Below are 20694 nucleotides of genomic sequence, written 5' to 3' on the forward strand. Positions count from 1 at the left end.
GCTCAGTAACATTCTGCCGCTCGGACTGCTCTGCCTTTCTGAGTGACAGGCTCAGCCGGGAGATCGCCTGGCACTCCCGGTGTCTGTGACCCAGCATCAAAATGTGGGAGTCTCCCGCGATTTGCGGGAAACTTGAGATGTCTGCTTATGTGCTTAAATAGGGTGCCCCCTAATAGATGTGCACTCACCCTTGGGATTGGATCAACTATCGCTAGTTAGGTCAAATGCATGTGTGGGGCGACCTCTGTAGATATCCTCTGGACCGTTGGTTGACTATGATGAATGTTCCTCATATAGACGTATATAATAGAGAAAACCTCATTGCACAGTACCGTTTAAAAAGAACTTTTATTCCAAAGAATTAAAAGATATTCAACTCGCATGTATATGTGCCTGGTATCCTGGCACCCGGAGTGAACAGCAGGTAAAAATATCATCTGTGAAATCCGGTGAAGGGCTCGATTTACGGGTATGGGCGGAAGTTGTCACGATCACGTGACTCAACCTCTATGCATTTCGGCCTATCAGATTGGCCATCCTCAGGAAGTTACAATTCCGCCATTTTAGTTAAGGGCATAACTTAACTAAAGACCTAACTAGCGAGAGTTGGTCCAATCCCAAGGGTGAGTGCACATCTATTAGGGGGGGCATCCTATTTAAGCACATAAGGAGCACGGAACTACTTATCAAGTCACAGCACTGTATATGAGTTCTTCATCAACAAGCAATTTTCACTAGGGGCCTTTTTATTTTTTTGATTGTTTTTAGTATTTCACATTTATTTTTCTGTATGTAGCAATATATTACTTATAGCATCTAGCGCGGTATATTTATTTTTCATTTTTTTTTAATGATGTCATTATGGCTTGTGTTGTAGTTTCCTTGTTTTGCTGCGAGGTAACCTAAAATAAAAATTGGAAATGTTTGATTTGCATGGGATGTGTGCATTAAGTGTTTTTGTACATAACATTTAAATGAAGTTTTATTTAATTTCTTGATCCATAGATTATCAAGCTGAATAGACGGCTTCTTCTTTTGGAAGAGGAGAACAAGGAACGAGTTAGGAGAGAGATGGTCATGTACTCCATCACAGTGGCCTTTTGGCTACTGAACAGTTGGTTCTGGTTTAGACGTTAAAAACGTCCCTAGTTGTCACCTGTGAGGAGCTGGCCGTTTAGAGAAACACAAAAAGAACTACCAAACCTGAAAAGAAAACTGTCTTGGATGATGCACATCCAGGTTCATGGCACCATTTTTTTTTTTTTTTTTTTTGCCAGCAGCAGGAATCTAGCTAAAACACTGTGCATTCTTGCTCCTGGTTTTACTCCCTGAAACACAGCTGGCCTGCATAGTGTGCATGCAACTCTGACTGTGATAGGGTTCAAGTAAACTACATATATTCATTCCCAAGAAGGGTCTGTTTCATCACTGAGAACAAGACTTAATTTTTATATAGGGCATGCTAGAATCATTCCTGACCTGTAAGAGTATAAAGACCTTGTCTTGTGGATTTTTGTGATAAGCTGAAGAAAAAAAATTGAAATGGGCACTTAGCATTGTAGAACAACTCAACCTAAAGTGTAATGCTGCAGTTTGGGTCTACTGGGGTATGGTCCAATACCTTTTTGGACTGTTGAAGGTTTCTGGGACTCCAGCAACGTGAGCTCTCTCCCTAGCTGAGTCCTGGCACTGTTCGAATTTTGCTTTACAATGAATAGCACTGTTGCTTTTGCCTGCTTGAATCTCCATATGTTCCTTTATGGAACTTAGCAAGCTGCATGTGACAGAATGGCTGCCAAGTGGGCAACTGCCTAGCACAGTCCTATAGAACACTATAGGGATTCTGTCGCAAAGCTAAAACACCTATATTTTAAGCTGAACTCCAGGTATATACACAGTTTAAAATGCACATAATGTTTATTAAATGCAACTAATGTAAGCATCTTAAATTTCTTGATATTGGCTTTTTTTTTTAAAACACCGGTATAGCAACATTCTGACTGTGAGAGGTACAAACTCGGTACTCTTAGCTAATCAGGGATTGCTGCATGCACTTTTTCTGACAAGGAACGCAAATACTGTGCGAGAGAATAGAGAGCTCACCAGTTTGTTCCTTTACTGACCAAATACAGGCTTGGGGCAGGGAAGTAACCTTGTTGTTTTGCTGAACTGCAGTAAAAGAAAAGTAAGGTCACTTACCTACCTGTGCAATCTGGGAGGACTACATAAATCTCAGGACTGGATAGACAAAATTCTAAATCCTTTGGCAAGTGAAACCTGTCCCATATGTGTATTATAGCTGGTATTTAGTGAGTTGCCTGGAGTTCATCTTCAAAGTAAACATTTTTGGATAGAGTATAAAAAAGGTTAGTACCCCTATCTCTCTCTTTTTTTTTTTTTTTTTTTGTATTGCCGTCTGTGTTCCCATTTGTCCTGGAAACAGTAAGTGATAGAAAATACAAAATATTTTAGTTGCAACTGGAACAGGCCATGGGTAATATTCTAATGGGGAAACCTTATTCTGTGAATTTTGTCTTAGATGAGATATCCTGTAGGTTTCAATATTTCCTTTTTTCTTCCTGCTGTGCCTTTGGAACAAAAAGTGAAGGGAGATCTCTGCAAGAGGACACAGGCAGAAAAAAAACCTGACGTGTTGTCTGACCATGCCCAAATGTTTTGGCTTTACATACATTTGAGCCTCAGCTGGAAGCTGCTCCTGACCACTAGTTTGAATACTAGTTTGAGGTCAGTGACATTGCTGGAATACTAGTACATGGCATGGGAGTCATGGAATGGCATCTTGCAGGTGCGTTTTTTTCTGAAAAATTTCCTTTCAAGAGTTTCCAAACAGTCAAATTCAAAATAAACCAAACCATTTTAGGTTGGATTGATTTAAAAAAAAGTGCTTGGGTACAATGTAATTATCTTTATAAAGGACCCTATATTGTAAATATTTCTAGCTTTTGCCGCTTTTATTAGTTCAGATTTCAAACTTTGGATGAATGGTATTGCCACTATAAAATGAGAGAAACAGTTTATACAACAACAAGCTGGTTCCATAGACCTGTTTGAACGGACACTGGAAAGGGAACAGTAGTTTTCCCACTTAGCTGTGGTGATATGTACCACTTATTGCAAGGATTTACTGGAAAAGTGTTATATTTGTACACTTGTACTACTACTATACTCTAGTGATGTTTGTGCCTAATACCTTTTTGTGCATTCACTAGATGGTCTGTGTGCTGTAACTTATGTTTCAAAAATATAATTGAAGTGTATATTCCAACTTTAGAAGATGCAAGACTCGAGCTACCAAATATGAACACTGAGGAGTAAAACTCCATTTAATTCAGTTCTTCTGTCCATACTGTGTTTTTTTTTAAAGCTAGGTTTAATGGAAACCTCTACTGTGAAAATACATAAGCTGTCACTTCTGCATTTTTTTCAAATATTTTTTGACATAGGCTTTAATACTTTTAGTCACTGACTTAGAACAAGTATACAGATTAGGTGTTATTACTTTCCTTTAATTTCACTCACTGCATGCTTGTTCTGTTTTAGTAACTCAGAGAGAGACAGCCAGTCCTATAGCATTTAGAGGAGGAAGGCACCATTGGCAGCCTACAATTTCAGTACAGGCATCTATTACACTAAAGAATGGAGCAAATCCATAAAGTGAGAGACTTGATTTCTAGGGGAAAAAAAAAAAACTCAAGAAACAATACTCTTCTCCTGGTCCTCAGCATCAGTACAGGTTTCAAGGAAGTCCCCTATTTTCCATCAAATAAATTAGCAAACCAGATGGTGCTTGTGACAACATTGTAAATAATAAAAAAAAAAATTGGGCGCACATACTGGTATAATAATGCTTATAGGTTTAGATATAATATCTATCTTCAGTGTTTGTTTGCTCCAAGTAACCGAACACACTACATAATTTAGGACAATTTAGCTATATCACATGATTTTCTGTGTCAGATGAGGTCCCATAGGTAGTTTACAAGGTTATGAAATGGTGTCACATCACATTATGTCCCCCATTTAATCAGGCTCCCTTGGACATTGCATAGTGTAGGTGACAAACTAGTCCTATCACACATGAGATTTGGCCCCATTCTGGTCACTACACGCTAGAGGCATGTAAAAATGCTGTGCAAAGGATTAGCGGAGGTTTGTAAGTATGAAGATGGTAAAACCCAGAATAAAATGTCGACATGCCCATACATTCAGAGGTCTCTTTTTTTTTTTTTTTTTTTATGCACCAGGCAACACATTAAATGCAGTGCACGCTGGGTCTTAGTTTTGGTGTGAAGTACTTAAGTTCCTGAAGCATTTTGTGTACAATACTTTTATAACTTATTTATCTTCTTGTTTTGATTGTGTGCTCTATTTGTTTTAATACATTTTTTTATGTCCTGCTTGTCAAAAGTACATATACTTCAACAAAAGTTGATGTAACTATACACTAGTCAAATAAAATGTAAAAAACACTGTTTATTTGCGTTCTTGCTTCACTCTGAACAGTGTGCGTATATACTGTAGTTTCACTTGTTATAATAGTAAATTGTTAGCATGTCTTGAGGGCTGTAAAGAATGCTGTATTAAAATCTTTGACTTTAGGACCCCTTTTACACTGAGGCGCTTTACAGGCATTTTTGCGCTAAAAATAGTGCCTGTAAATTGCCTTTTCTGCAGCCCCAGTGTGAAAGCCAGAGTGCTTTCACACTCGGGCGGTGCGCTTGTAGGACAGAAAAAGTCCTGCAAGCAGCATCTTTGGGGCGGTGGAGGAGTGGTGTATACACCACTCCTCCACCACCCCTGCCCATTGAAATGAATAGGGGCTGCTTTCAAAGTGCCTTAAAAGCGCTAAGCGGACACTTTTAACCCCTGCCAAAGCGGGGGAAGTGGTCCTGTGCAAGTTCACCTTACAAATTTTTCTGTAAAGGTGAACTTACACTTTAAAGAAACTTTTCAAAAAACAAAAAAAGATTATTTGCCATATGCATAACATTGGAAATTAGCTGAACAATACATTTCTTACAGTACAAACGTTCCTTACATAACAATAGACAGCTATCTATCCAGCGCAACAGAGCATGCATACAGTTCTGTGTGAAGTTCCAGTTCCAGATATGCAATAGAAATTATAGTTTCTTTAATCGTACAAACACGGGACACAGAGCCATAGTAGTTACTATGTGGGTTATAGGCCACCTTCAGGTGATGGACACTGGCACACCCTAAATAGGAAGTTGCCTCCCTGTATAACCCCTCGCATACCGGGATTACCTCAGTTTTTTTGCAAGTGTCTAAGGTGTTGGTCATGAGTAAAGATGTGCTGTGCTGAGCTCCACTGGAACAATCCTTGCTGGGGCTAGCTATGCAGCCGGATCCATTCAAAGTGTCTTTTAGGCCGATTTAATGGTACCTGGGCTTTGTGTCCGAAGAAACGAGGTTTTACCTGTAACGCTTCTCTTTTTAGAGAGCTGGACCCTGGGATCCAGTACTTTGGTATTTTCAGCCATAAAGTTTTACTGGCGGGGTGCTATTACGGGTCCAGGAGTGTGGGTTCGCCGGGGGTCCCCGGTTCCTGAAGGTTTGTTAACAGAACCCACCGTGAAGGGTGAAGATTGGGTCTGTTGGTTTTACCACTGAAAACCTTGCGGCGGGAAAGGTAAGTGGAGTTTTTCTAAAGAATTTTTAAATTTTCTTATTAAATGTCTCCTTAAAAAAAAAAGTAAATGTTGTCATGCCTAAGAGTCATCACTGGGGGCTGTATAGAGCACATACCTTCTCATGCTTTCCTCAGAGATCACGCTGTGTCAGGGAGCAGCAGGCTTTTTTCCTCCGGCTAGCAGGCAGACCTCCGGTAAGTTTGGGGGGGGGGTTTCTCCACCAGACACCCCCCACATGGACAAAGCATGCCACTCCGTTTTTCCTATTGCCCCTGCACGGCGGCTTGTCTAGATCTCCTCCTCGCCATCCCTCCCTCACACACAAGCCATTCCCGTCGGATCGGAGGCCAGTGCTTGCGCAGGAAAACGATCTTTTGAAAGAGAGAGGAGGGGGGCGCGATGCGATGGAGGGGGTGGGGCTTAGGGCGGCGTTGGCTTCCCCCAACGTTCAGCGCACGAGTGGGTTTAAAAAGCTCAATTTTTGCTGCTGCAAGTTGTTGGAGGGACACAAGAGCAAAGAGAGGCATGTAAAAAGGTTTGGTGACACAGGCATTCCTATTGACACATTTACTATTTGCATCAGGCTGAGCGTTAATAGCAGCAGCAGTGGCTGGACTATTGCTCAAAAAAGTGGATGCGATTCTTCTGGTAGTACCTCTGCATTTATGGATCGGGCTATGGTCAGAAGGGGAGGTAGAAACACTCCAAAAGAGGGCTAAAGGGATCTCCCTCAAGCCCTGAAAGCCTAAAACTCATCTCTACAATGGCATCCTCCCCTGAGAGGGGATGGCTGATCAGAGTGAGCCTTCAAGGGCCGTGGAATGTTTGCAACTGTTTAAAACACTGCAGCCACTGTCTATATTTCTAAAAAAAGTCTTTTTCCTCAGCCATGATAGCATGGGAAAAGGGTTAGTGGTTTTAATCGCATCCCAGATTGGGATAAAAAATGCGACAGGTTCCATGCCATTACCCAAGGACCTCAAACTGAGGATCTGGGGGCTGGAGAAGATGTTTTCTCTCAGGGGACCGTGAACAGGCTGATGACTCCTCTTCTGAGGGGTCATATGCGGAAGGATCAGCTTCACATTGTGGGTGCAATTCCTTACTGAAATTGGTCCGCAACCACTTTTTATGCTACCCTTAACTGAGTGTCCATTTCTTTTTTTGGGTTTGCTAAAGCCTTCTCAAAGCTGTGTATGCCTTTCCTGTCCATTCATTGTTGGGAAAGTTTATATATACTGAGTGGGATCACCCAGATAAGCATTTTTTCCCTCCTAAAAAGTTTTTCACACTTTATCCTATGTCGGAAAAAACGTATTAAAGGTGGAAGATACCAGCAATTGACGTTGCTATATCTTCTGAGTAAAAGTTTGACTTGTCCGGCAGACAATGCTGAAATACTTAGGGATCCAGCGGATAAAGAGTTGGAATTCCTATTAAAAAAAAAAAAACATATATTGTTTTCCTGACAGGTTGAGTGTCTCGGCCTCTGCTGACAGTAATTGGTATATGTCAAAATCCTTGAGGGACCAGTTTAAACAGGTGCTCAAGGTTACCACTGTTCAACAGGCCCAGGATTTGGCAAGCTCCTAGTAGCTTTATGTTGGAAATGGATGCTATGAGAGATTCTATCTTCAAGCCTCAGGGCTTGAAGTTGCTCAAGGGATCCCTGCAACCTCTGAAAGTACCCAGGCTGACAAAAACGAAGAGGAAGAAGTTTCCTAAAATTAGACCACATTTAGAATACTGTGTCCAGTTCTGGAAAAAGAACTAAAAAAAAAAAAAAAAAAAAAAAAAAAGATATTGATAAAACAGAACAAGTCCAGAGACGGGCATCAAAAATGGTGAGGGGTCTGAGGTATAAAACCTATCGGGAGAAGCTGCAGGAAATGAGTATACATCCCTTCTTTCTGCTTGATGTTCACACCATGAGAAATAACTACAGTAAACCGATAGCTGCAAAACCTGCGGATCCAGGTAGGCTGAAATTGCTAGCCTGCTTCTGAAAATGCTGGCTGCCTGGCTGTCTCACCATATTTTCTCAATTGCCCATCTGGAGCAAGTACACAGACAGGAAGGTCAGAAGTGAACTCCAGGCCAGGACCCATTCACATCAGTGATCACTTTGTTTACTTTTTATTTTCACAGAACTTTGTTGAAATGTAATGAGTGACACTGCAGTAGGGTTATAGTTACTGTGACAGTGTTGTGATGTGGTGTTTTGCGTCACAACCCGCTTCGCTGAAAAAAAGTACTTTTTTGGCACACACCAGAGCAACACTATGGTGGGAACTGACACGTCAGCTGAGGAGCAGCAGCAATGTCCAATAGGGCAGCTGTATGTTAAAATGCATGTAAAAGTTGCACAAACATTTACATGCAAACAATGTTAATTAGGCCTCATTCATGCCCATGTACTTTAGGCCTTGTTCACATGGGGTGTATTTGTACCCATTCATGCCAGTTGGGACACACTGATAGAATTGCTAATCCCAATTTGATATCTGTGTAGGTGTCCCCAAACTCACACTCAAGAAAGACAGGTGGCCACCAAACTGCATGGTAATGCAGCACCATACGGTTTAGTGTAGGGCAATCTGAAAGTGCTCACACTACGTTTTCTGCATGCTAGGACATTTGGAATGAATGGGCTGTCAAAACCGGGACAGCCCTTAGGTCGCTTTCACACCTAAGTGTTCTGTGAACGCTGGCAGAAACACAGCTCTCTGCCCATGTTTATGGAAACATGCAAAAAACATGGTGAAACATGCATCGTGCTGGCGGAGCCATTATTTCTTAACGGTACCCTAAATGTAGGTAGCAGACCTGCGTTTTGTTTTGCGCAATGCAAACCGCACTTGGCTCAGTGCATGAGTTACTTTGGTGCTCATAGGGCAGCCCATTCAAGTGGATAGGCTGCCCTATGCTGTCACCCAACAAAAAAAAAAGTTAAAAATATGATGCATTGGACAGGTGTGAATGCAGCCAAATGGTACTGCCTTAGGGTTGCCACTTTTTCTTCCCAACCCAAACACTTTAGAGGCGCACAGTAAATTTTTTTTGTTTTAGTATACAGTAAAGGATTGGAACAGACCTGGGACACCTTTGGACACTCCAAAGAAAATAGTAACGTGGTGCACAGTTTCCCCTCACCCTCCTGTCAAGCCTTGTTCCGAGCCATATTCCTGTCTGAGTAATGTGTCCGGGTTTCAAGTTGGATTGGAACCTGGACACATGACTCAAAACCTGGACTGTCCTGGGTGAGTCCTGGACAGGTGGCAACCCTATGATGGAGAGAACACCTGTGATCCCCATGAGGGTAAACATGACCACATGGGCATATGCTGTATGTAGTATGTAAATGAAGTCTAGAAGTGTTGGGACTGCGCTGGAAATAAGAGCCAGGGTCTCCTCAATACACCCATACCTCCCAACATTTTGAGATGGGAATGAGGGACACCTACTAGCAAATGTACGTAGGCATAGGACATGCCCCCTTAAAGGAGAATTAACCAAAAAAAAAGGTTAATTAAATCCACAAGTGTTTTTTTTTACCTCTACTATTCATTTATACTGGCTTTAAAAATTTACAAATGCAGCAATTTAGAATTTGGATGAAAGGTTTAGCACTGGGAAACACTGTTTGAAAGATAAATAGTGCATTTTATATACAACTATATAGATCGGGACAAATGAGGAGGAAGGAGGGACAGAGGGACATTGCTCCAAATCAGGGACAAGTTGGGAGTTCTGTACATCTGTTATAAAGGGGACCTTCACGTCTCCTAAGTTGGAGGATTGGCATGACCAGAAGACAACCAGGATTTCCATCAGGTCAGCAATGTCTCCCTCCTCAGCAGATTTCTATTGTATCCTGAACCTTAAATCTAACATAACCCAAGAAAGCAGCTTAGAGTGGCCGGCTTAGCCAGACGCTCTGCACACTGGGAACCCTGGAGAGGCGGAACGGATGTGTCCCGGCTCTGGGCGGAAGTTGATGTTCACGGGAGGAAGTGTGCATACCCTCTACCGCCCCCCCTGTCATCACACATTGCAATGTCCTCTTTGCTGTCCTGTGTGCGGTGTGTGGCGTTGCTGGGGCCCTGGTACACCCAGGTGAGGGGGGTGAAGCGATGGCTCCGGCCTTATCTCATGATGCTGGAGAGGAAGAAGCGGCTGGAGGAGCCCCCGAAGCCTGTGCCGAGGTGAGAGCTGACTGGCCTCCTTCCTCTATAGGGGACACGCTGTACCGTACACCCCGGAATCTGTATAAGGAGAGACACAGGGGATAGGACGGGAGGCTCAGGACATGGACCTTCACAAGGTCATCGGGAAGCAGCATTGTGTCCCGGGATTCACATTCCTTCCTAGGTTGGGGTCCTGTATAGATCACAAGGCAAGGACACAGAGAAACTGATGAATCTCTATGAGCCTTGTGTACATGTAGGGAGGGGTGTGCTGTGTACATGTATGGAGGGGTGTGCTGTGTACATGTAGGGAGGCGTGTACATGTAGGAAGGCGTGTACATGTAGGGAGGGGTGTGCTGTGTACATGTAGGGAGGCGTGTACATGTAGGGAGACGTGTACATGTAGGAAGGCGTGTACATGTAGGGAGGGGTGTGCTGTGTACATGTAGGGAGGCGTGTACATGTAGGAAGGCGTGTACATGTAGGGAGGGGTGTGCTGTGTACATGTAGGGAGGCGTGTACATGTAGGAAGGCGTGTACATGTAGGGAGGGGTGTGCTGTGTACATGTAGGGAGGCGTGTACATGTAGGAAGGCGTGTACATGTAGGGAGGGGTGTGCTGTGTACATGTAGGGAGACGTGTACATGTAGGGAGACGTGTACATGTAGGAAGGCGTGTACATGTAGGGAGGGGTGTGCTGTGTACATGTAGGGAGGCGTGTACATGTAGGAAGGCGTGTACATGTAGGGAGGGGTGTGCTGTGTACATGTAGGGAGGCGTGTACATGTAGGGAGACGTGTGCTGTGTACATGTAGGGAGGCGTGTACATGTAGGGAGGGGTGTGCTGTGTACATGTAGGGAGGCGTGTACATGTAGGGAGGGGTGTGCTGTGTACATGTAGGGAGGGGTGTGCTGTGTACACGTAGGGAGGCGTGTGCTGTGTACACGTAGGGAGGCGTGTGCTGTGTACATGTAGGGAGACGTGTGCTGTGTACATGTAGGGAGGCGTGTGCTGTTTACATGTAGGGAGACGTGTGCTGTGTACATGTAGGGAGGCGTGTACATGTAGGGAGGGGTGTGCTGTGTACATGTAGGGAGGCGTGTACATGTAGGAAGGCGTGTACATGTAGGGAGGGGTGTGCTGTGTACATGTAGGGAGGCGTGTACATGTAGGGAGGCGTGTACATGTAGGGAGGGATGTGCTGTGTACATGTAGGGAGGCGTGTACATGTAGGGAGACGTGTGCTGTGTACATGTAGGGAGGCGTGTACATGTAGGGAGGGGTGTGCTGTGTACATGTAGGGAGGCGTGTGCTGTGTACACGTAGGGAGGCGTGTGCTGTGTACACGTAGGGAGGCGTGTGCTGTTTACATGTAGGGAGACGTGTGCTGTGTACATGTAGGGAGGCGTGTGCTGTGTACATGTAGGGAGGCGTGTGCTGTTTACATGTAGGGAGGCGTGTACATGTAGGGAGGGGTGTGCTGTGTACATGTAGGGAGGCGTGTACATGTAGGAAGGCGTGTACATGTAGGGAGGGGTGTGCTGTGTACATGTAGGGAGGCGTGTACATGTAGGGAAGCGTGTACATGTAGGGAGGGGTGTGCTGTGTACATGTAGGGAGGCGTGTGCTTTTTACATGTAGGGAGACGTGTGCTGTGTACATGTAGGGAGGGGTGTGCTGTGTACATGTAGGGAGGGGTGTGCTGTGTACATGTAGGGAGGGGTGTGCTGTGTACATGTAGGGAGGGATGTGCTGTGTACACGTAGGGAGGCGTGTGCTGTGTACACGTAGGGAGGCGTGTGCTGTGTACACGTAGGGAGGCGTGTTCAGTTGATTGCATTGTGGGAGTGTGTGACAATGCACATTACTTGTGTTGGTGCTGTGTGTTGTCCTTCATTCTCAATGGCACTCCAATGTATGGTGACGGACTAAGGTGTACTGCCAGAAAAGGTGCAGGTCCATTGGCCGGGCCATAGAGGTGCATTGTGAGCCCATAACACAGTGCGGGTGTTAATACATGTCTTACTGCAGTGCCCCCCCCCCAGCATACTGGCATTATTCACCGCATTTCACCACGCTGCAGTGTGTCACGAGGCACTGAGGGCAATGGAGTTAAAACAAGTGGCATTTTGTGACACTTTACATTGATCTGTCTTAGAATAAAAAAAAATTCTGCTTACCTGCTGTGTGCAGTGATATTGGACAGAGCAGTCCCTTGTGTCCTCTTGGCAGTACCCTGCTGATGCGGTCCACCGCTTCCTATGAGTGCCCCCATAGCAAGCTGGCTGTTAAGGGGGCACCTATCGCACTCCTGTCTTGGGCTGTGTGCGTCAATAGTTCCACACAGAGCTGATGAGCCACACCCCCCGCTCATTGCTCACAGGAGTTTGACTCACAGCAGAAGGAGCCTACAGCTCCCACTACTCTCTGTGTCTCCTGTGAGATCAGAAAGTGGAAGTGAAATGTTGCAGCTGGGACATCGCTGGATTGGTGAGAGGAGGCAGGTATGTGTTTAGGGATGGGGGTGGGTAGGCTAGGTAGAGGGTTTTTTAACCTCAAATTGATACTAAAGTCTTTTTTTTTTTTTAATAACAAACATGTCATACTTACCTGCTCTGTGTAGTGGTTTTGCACAGAGCATCTCAGGTCCCTCTCCACTGCTCCTGGCCCCTCCCTCCTGTTAGGTTCACCCACAGCAAGCATCTTGCTATGGGGGGGCAGCCGAGCCACAGCTCCCTGTGTCCATTTAGACATGGAGCCACAGCCCGGCACCGTCCCCCTCTCCTCAGTTAGCTGACTAACTTTGATTGACAGCAGCGGGAGCCAATGGTTTCACATTGTTGTCTCAGCCAATGAGGAGGGGAGTCCCGGGCAGCTGAGACACTCCTACAACATTACTGGATCTAGATGGGCTCAAGTAAGCATTAGGGCAACTGAGAGGGGCTGCTGCACACAGAAGGCTTTTTTTCTTAATGCAAAGAATGCATTAAGATAAAAAACCGTCTGCCTCTACAATCACTTTAATGCATAAAAGTGGGAGTAAACTCCCATGGACGAATTTTACGTATAGGTAAGTCTATAGTAATTCTTACCAATAGGTACAGTAAATATCTCCTAAATGTGCACCGTTTAGGAGATATTTACTTGTGAAGTCGCCGGTGACGTCACCGACACATGCGCGCTAAAGGAACGGCATACCTGTGCCATTCCTTCAGAGCCCTGTGCCTTGAACAGTGGCTTCCGCTCACATGTGTTGAAGTGACGTCGTTGTGGCTCATCCAGTCAAAGGACCGGAACTCGCCAACCCTGAAGGAAGACCAGGTGAAGAGGGAAGCCCTGTCAGCGGTGACAGTGTGCCGCTGGAGGGCTTTGTTTTAAGGTAAGTTTCAGATAATGTAGTATGCGATGCGTACTAGCACATTATAACTTTGCTTTGCAGGTTTAAAAAAAAAAAAAAAAAGCATTTTGACTTTAGGGCGAGTGAGCTTTTAGGCCTTAATTCACACCATATGTGCATAAAAACTGATAGAAAAAAAAAACACACAGATTTGACTTGAATAGAATAGTTTGGGCTTGTTCACACCATGTGCAGAGAAGTGCCCTTTTCTAGCATAGGTCCCTGAAAGGACGCAAAGAAAACAATTGTTTTCTATTAATCCTGTTCACACTACAGTGCTGGTGTCATGAATTTTTTTTTCTGTGCAGAAAACGGCATACAATATTCACTTTATACCATTGTTGTGGTATGATCAGGGCACATAGTAAACAGTTGTTTTTGTTGCATCCCTGCAGAGTTAGGTGTAAAAAGATGCACGTCTGTCCTTATGGTGTGAACAAGGCTTTAAACCCACATGCCGCACATATGTATCCATTGAAAGCAAAGCTTTCTGTGCTGAGTGTGCTCAATATGCACTCCCGGCACAGTGATAAAGACAGTCAGTCTCTATCGATTACTGGGAGACAGCAGGACCAGCTCCCGATCTTGTTACCACTGTGACAGCCAATTCTAGTAGTCATATGATCAGCCAGTCCATCCTGGGCATAAAGACCCTGTTAAAGGGATCTTGAGCAGGAAAAGGTTAATAAAGTAAACAGTATAACACACCATTCCACCCCTACACAATGCACACTAGCACACACTTGCAGGGCCTCTGATAAGGGGGTAGCACTGGTCCTCCTGTACTGAGCCGGGCTAGCAGGGGGACCCAGGCAGCCGTTGAATCGGTTGTGAGCAGGAGAGAGGGTGATCGGTGCAGCAGAGTACCAATTACAGGAACTGATCCCCTGCAGCAGTTGAAAGCCTCCGCTCCCTCCTGTCAGGTTTCAGCTGCTGCACGGAGAGACACACAGAGGATCAGTTCTTGTAATTATGCCCTTCCCACTGCATCGCTTAAAGGGGTTGTAAAGGTAATTTTTTTTTTTTTAAAAATAACAAACATGTTATACTTACCTTCACTGTGCAGCTCGTTCTGCACAGAGTGGCCCCGAACCTGGTCTTCTGGGGTCCCTCGGCGGCTGTTTCAGCTCCTCCCCGCAAGCATTTACCACCTTAATGCGAGCTCCCTCGCATGGTGGTGAGTGCTTGCGGGCGCGCTCCCGTGATACAGCCGGCGGCTATAGCCGCTCGCTGTATCACTCGGCCCCGCCCCCCGGCGCGCCGCGTCATCGGATGTGATTGACAGCAGCGCGAGCCAATGGCTGCGCTGCTTTCAATCCATCCACTGCAGCCAATCAGCGACCAGGCTGAGCTGCAATGAAGATGACGAGGACGAGCAGCGAAGATTCGAGGCGTCAGGTAAGTAAAACGGGGGGCCTGGGGGGCGGCGGTACTGTCAAAAGTTTTTTCACCTTAATGCATAGAATGCATTAAGGTGAAAAAATTTTTACCTTTACAACCCCTTTAACCTCCCTGTGCAGGATTCAATTTTACCTGCTGTGTGGGGGAAGAAGATCAGGGAAATTCAAATCTCTGGACTACCAAGTCAGTAGCAGCTAATCGCCCATGGAGATAAGTGCAGCTGGCACCACAGGGTTCACACAGTTCACCTTTTCATTTTTTGTGAAAAGATGAACTTAAACTTTAAATGTACCCCCCTCAGTGTAACCTGCACACCTGAATACCCTTAGTCCTGTTTCTGAGCTCTTTAATGTGTGGTCCTACCTCAGCGCTGCAAATCCTGCACTAGGCCTCTGCCTAGTGCACGCTCTGCCCTATTCGTTCCTGTTGAAGACGTTCTGTATTTACGGCGGTCCCCAGTAATCGAGTGGAGCATCTATAGCAAGGGTCTCAAACTGGCAGCCCTCCAGCTGTTGCAAAACTGCAAGTCCCATTGTGCTTCTGCCTGTGGGAGCCATGCTTGTAACTGTCAGCCTTGCAATGCTTCATGGGACTTGTAGTTTTGCAACAGCTGGAGGGCCGCCAGCTTGAGACCCCTGAATTCTATAGAATGAATAGGGATGAAAATGCTTTTCCCCAGTTTAAAAAGTTATCAGCTATGCGAGTCAAGATCTGAGATATAAAATATGCTTATATATTGTAGTAAGCACCTTTATAAGTAGTTGGTGACTTGTGTAGTAAAACAGCTAATGAAACATAAATGAATGATTGATGTGTGTGTGTGTGTGTGTGTGTGTAAAACAGATCCATTCCATTTGCCTCTTGTATCTCCCCAGGTACCAGCAGCCACACTTTGACTATCATGCAGAAATTGTGGCTTTTTCCAAACGTCTAAATGAATCCTTTTCCACTGATCTACTAAAAACTGCATTTGTGAACCATTCCTATGTGGTAAAAGAAGAAAAAGAACGTAGTGAGCTTGGCTTAGACAATGAAACCGCAAGCTTGAATCTACAAGACAACAGAGAGCTTGCACAACATGGTTTGGACTTCACAGTTTCTTATCTTACAAGTACAATACAGCAGGCCTTCCCTAACCTTCCCACTGTTGGAGTGAAATCTTTAGTTGACTACCTCACCTGCCAGCAGGTTTTGTGTCATATCGCTAAACATCTTGGTGTCGAGGACCTAACATTGAGCTCTGAATGTCCTGTGTCTCCAGAGACCCTACAAAGTACCTTCTATGGAGTCATTGGAGCCCTGCTGCAGAGCTCTGGTGCCAATGCAGCTGGAATATTTCTCCAGGTATGTCACTTTTATGCTTCCATTGCAAGATCTGTCTTTAAATTGTAAACGTCTGCTAATAGTTTGACTTTTGTTTTTTGTTTTTTTGTTTTTTAGGATTTCCTCATCTCTCAACTGATTGGCAAGGATCTGTTTGATATTTGGTCTGTTATGGATCCTATGACTTTGTTGGTTGAACAACTGTCAAAGCGAAATTTACCACCTCCTGAACCCAGGCTTACAAAGCAATCTGGAGCCAGCACTGTGCTGCCTGTGTATTTTGTGGGTCTCTATTGGTTAGTATTATCTATCCACTGTATTGTTTGATCAGTCATGTAGATTATGTGCATGGCATTGGAACACAGTTCAGTAAATGAATGTTTATTGCTTCTCTCCCTTAAAAGACCAGTTGTAGAGGAACACTTTGGCGATGTACAGGTGTAACATATTATTATACAGGATTTATATAGCGCCAACAGTTTGCACAGCGCTTAACAAAATAAAGGCAGACATTACAGTTACATTACAATTTGGTACAAGAGGAATCAGAGGGCCCTGTTCATTACAGCTTACAATCTAGAAAGGGAGGATCAATTGATACAAAATCTAATAGCTGTGGGGGATGAGCTGATGGAGGAAGTAAAACAGTGTATTAGCTAGAAGCAGGATAGGTTTCTTTAGAGAGAAGGGTTTTCAGGGATCGTCTAAAGATGGATAGATTAGGGGACAGTTGGACAGATTGGGGAAAGGAGTTCCAAACGATGGGAGAAGCTTTGGAGAAATTCTGGAGGCGAGCATGGGAGGAGGTGACAAGGGAGTTAGAGAGCAGAAGGTCCTGGGAGGACCGAGGAGAGCCGCTTGGTTGGTATTTAGAGACTGGGTTAGTGATGTAGTGGGGGGCAGAGTTATTGATGGCTTTGTAAATTATTGTTAGTACTAGTGAATTTTATTCGTTGGGTGAGTGAAAGCCAGTGGAGTGATTGGCAGAGAGGGGTGGTAAGGTGGATGAGTCTTGCAGTGGCATTCATTATGGACTGAAAGGGGGTAGTCTATATATGCAGACCTTCAGTCAAAATATTACAAACTCTAGAAGCTCCAGAGTTTTCAATAGGTTGGTCAGTACACATATAATTACAACCTTTCATTAGACATATATAGGGGCTGCCATCATGACTGCACACCAGAAGATGCCATTCTGTAATACTGATATTAACCAAACGTTGACAGCAAGATATAGTCTAAAACATTTTTACCGTCTTATTATGAATAATTCCAAGAAATATGTTTCTTGCTTTTCGTTTGAGTGACAATCTAGAGCACAATGGGCCTACTAAGACCCAAGAAAGGCCACATAAATTATCCAACGCAGAGACTTACTGGAATTTATTTCACGTGCTTTCCACTGTACTTATTAATTGTTCATGATCAAGTAGAGATGTTGACCATTACAGTCACACATATAAGCTGTGTGCCTATTTTTGATAGGAACCCCAGGTTCCACATTTGCTGTCTATGTTTAAAACAAGATGTAACAAGTTATAAAGTTATACAGCATAAAAGTCAAGTATTTTATTCGAAAATATTAAAATAACCCCTCTAAACACCATTGTTAGCGGAAGTGAATGTAAACATTGTTGACAAAAAACGAAGGAAAAATTTCATACAACATATAGCAATATTCCTGATTAAGAGATTCCAAAATGCACTGACGCATTTCGACCTTGATGGTCTTTCTCAGGGGATTGTTCTTGGATAACAAATCAAGACGCTCTCTAGGGTACAAAAGTATGAGTATGCACATAAGCACACAACAAGGTATAGACTTGTCTATAAACACTCTCCCATATAGTAGAAATCATGACACAATGCACTTGCATAGCTTATGGTGTACAACAGACAGAGCAGGTTATATAATGCTGAAGGTCCACAGAGAAAATGTGGGAAAAGGGAAGGGGGGAGGGAGGTTTTGGTTTCTTCCTTCCTCAATACCCAGTAGGTGTGTCCGAAGCACAAGGGATAATGGTCAGTCTGATGGTGTAAAGCTTCCTGACAAAAAGATGGAATGGGTAGCAAAAAAAATTATATAAATGATATAATAATCATGGGAGTATTCACAAAAGTATAAAAGATAATAAACAAATGGAACAAAACGTCCATACCTGAAAGTATCAATAGGCATCTACTGGGTTAATGACCACAAGAAGAGAACACGATATGGCCAGCATCCACTAGTCTACTAATAAGCCATAAAAATCAAAGCCCACCATATGAGATCTTAAACAACATGGACAAAAAAGCTAGATACCATTTGAAGCTAAAAAGAAGAAAATAATAATATAGCCTAAGAAGCCTCAAAGCTTCAGCATACAAGACTAGGATTGGAACCAAAGAAAATGCAATTGTTGTCAGACGTCTTCTATACTCCACCCGCTCTGGAGGAAGCTGAGGCGGTGCGCGATATAAGTATGATTGTGAGAAGATCATATGACTCAAAGGAGTCAATGTATGTAGCGCAATTGGCGCCAAAATTGAAGTTTCTCAGCTGGCTAATGGACAATGTCTCCTCTATTCCCCGCTGTCAGAGCCAATAGAGGGTTCCGCCGGAAGTGACGCTAAAGGCCGGGGCTGATGGCACCAGACATGACATTCTAACCGGAAATGCCGCAGCCATCTTGGAAACTGGCGGCCAAATGGAAAAAGACAGCGCCGAGATGCAAAGAATACAGGAAGACGGGGCACTGTAATCTGTCACTGGAACAAGTGTCCCCATTGGAAGTTTTCACCTCTACTCCTGTTCTGATGGCAACTCAAAATGGATTTTCACTCTCAATCCCAATGACAGTGGCCAGCAGGACAATTTGAGAGGGTGACCTTAGTGGAGACAGTCAGCAATGACAGGGGTTTTAAATTAACTCAACTTAAAGGCTAAATTCACCTTTTGCTTAAAAAATAATAAATGCACATGTTTTTGCAAGAAAAAAAAAGGTAAATCAGTGGATTGCGGGTGCAATGTCAGGCTCCTGCAGACACCTCATACAGCTTTCTGTCAGTACCTTTTTGAAAGGGCTGTCAGTTTCAGAGCTGCAATGTCAGTGGACTAAGAGGGCGCTGATCAGCGTTCTTGTAGTCCATTGACAATTACAAGTCCATCTGCCACTGTGGTTCATTCCTTCACAAACTGCCGTGAATGAATGATGTGGCTATGCGGATAAAGCCCCACGTAGTCATGCCGCTTTGAAATGTGACACTGAGCCACGAAATGTGGCTGAGAAGAACCCCCTTCTGCTTTCACAGTGGGGGGGTGAGGGGGAGTTCATAGCTATATGTTACACCCATATTTAGGGTGTAACATGTTGCTAAAGGTGAACTTAGAATTAAAATAAAAATTCTGGCAGCCTGTGTCTTAAAATTGCTGCCACTTCACTGTTTCCTGGCTGCTGAAAGTATTCAATTGTTCTAGGTGAATACTTCTAGGTGTAGCATGTAGTGGTTTCTTCCACTGGTACTTATGTTCTGTAGTAATGTAAAAGCTGGCTGGAAGAACTGCATTCAATTTTGATGGGCTTTAAGGGACAATGTAAACAGTGCCTTATGTATGAGCTCTATACAAATGTATGTATTCCTATATTTTTGCTAGACACTGAATTCTGAGAACAGAATCATGTACTTATAGAGAAAGATATCTGTTGATTCATATAATTAATTTACGTTTATGACATCCTAGTGAACGATAGATGGTACAGCTTTAGCCCATGTGTTAATGTCAGACTATTTTACTTTCCCTTTCCCCAGTAATAAGCAGCTGATTGCAGAAGGACCAGGAGAGACAATTTTTGCTGCAGAAGAGGAGGCAGCTCGGGTAGCTTTAAGGAAGATGTTTGGATTTGCAGAAAACAGGCGGCCTTGGGATCACTCTACAAGCAGACAAGGGACTGAAGATAGCGCCACATTAGACTCTGTGTGTTAATTACAGCTCCACATTAAGATGTATGGCTAAGCACTTAATACGATACAAGAACAAACTTTGCATAATGTCCAGAGACTCCTTTCTGCGGTGGCAACTATGGAGATACCTTCTGCTGGTTGTGAATACGATGACTTACCACTTGCTTTCCACACTTGCCATGGATTTTCATGACAACAATGGAACGATAAACAGTTGCAACCTTAATCATGATTCCTCTTTTCATTCATCTTGTATCCTGAAAAGTACCTTCCCAGTGTAAAATGCCTCTTTCTTATATTCTCAAATATAAGTCCATCTGACTTTCACAGTGTGTGTGTTTTGTGACACCAAGTGCAGAAATGGGTTGTGAAATGGTCCAAATCTGGATTCCCCCTTATAATTCTGTATCTTTTACAAATCAACATTGCCTATTATGGTCTCTATAAATTTCTGTTCTTCTGACATGCCCATCACTGTATGCCATGTGATCTGAAGATTAAACTGAAACTGTATATATTAAAGCGAACCTTCAGACATTTTTTTCAACTTTACATCTATTAAATCTTCTGCCCTTGTTGTTTTACCTTTGGGACAGTAAAACATTTTTTTTCTGCCAGTAAATACCTTATACAGCCCACTTCCTGTTTCTTGTCTGGTAAAAAGCAGAGGCTTATGACATGCACAGCTCTCTCTCTCACTCTTGTGAGTGTTTTCCAGGAAGGGAGGGGGGGGTGAGTCATAAGAGGGCCAATGAGAGCTGCAG

General features: G+C 43.9%; 2 protein-coding genes across 8 annotated transcripts in view; both read left to right on the plus strand.

Annotated features, from left to right (window-relative positions):
- Positions 1-3287, plus strand: part of MFF (mitochondrial fission factor) — a 37838-nt gene extending 34551 nt beyond the window's left edge. For all 7 annotated transcript variants that reach the window (XM_073625667.1, XM_073625666.1, XM_073625668.1 and 4 more), the window contains one exon: positions 1006-3287. In XM_073625667.1, the coding sequence (XP_073481768.1) occupies positions 1006-1137 (132 nt within the window). In that variant the 3' untranslated portion in view covers positions 1138-3287. The remainder of the gene's footprint in view (positions 1-1005) is intronic.
- Positions 3288-9647: 6360 nt separating this feature from the next.
- On the plus strand, positions 9648-20452 carry MRPL44 (mitochondrial ribosomal protein L44). The gene is made up of 4 exons (XM_073625673.1): positions 9648-9880; positions 15538-16006; positions 16103-16281; positions 19778-20452. The coding sequence occupies exons 1-4, from the start codon at positions 9732-9734 to the stop codon at positions 19950-19952; spliced, it is 972 nt and encodes a 323-aa protein (XP_073481774.1). The 5' UTR covers positions 9648-9731; the 3' UTR covers positions 19953-20452.
- Positions 20453-20694: the final 242 nt, after the last annotated feature.

The sequence above is a fragment of the Aquarana catesbeiana genome, linkage group LG04 (genome assembly GCF_042186555.1).
Source record: "Aquarana catesbeiana isolate 2022-GZ linkage group LG04, ASM4218655v1, whole genome shotgun sequence".
NCBI classification, from domain to species: domain Eukaryota; kingdom Metazoa; phylum Chordata; class Amphibia; order Anura; family Ranidae; genus Aquarana; species Aquarana catesbeiana.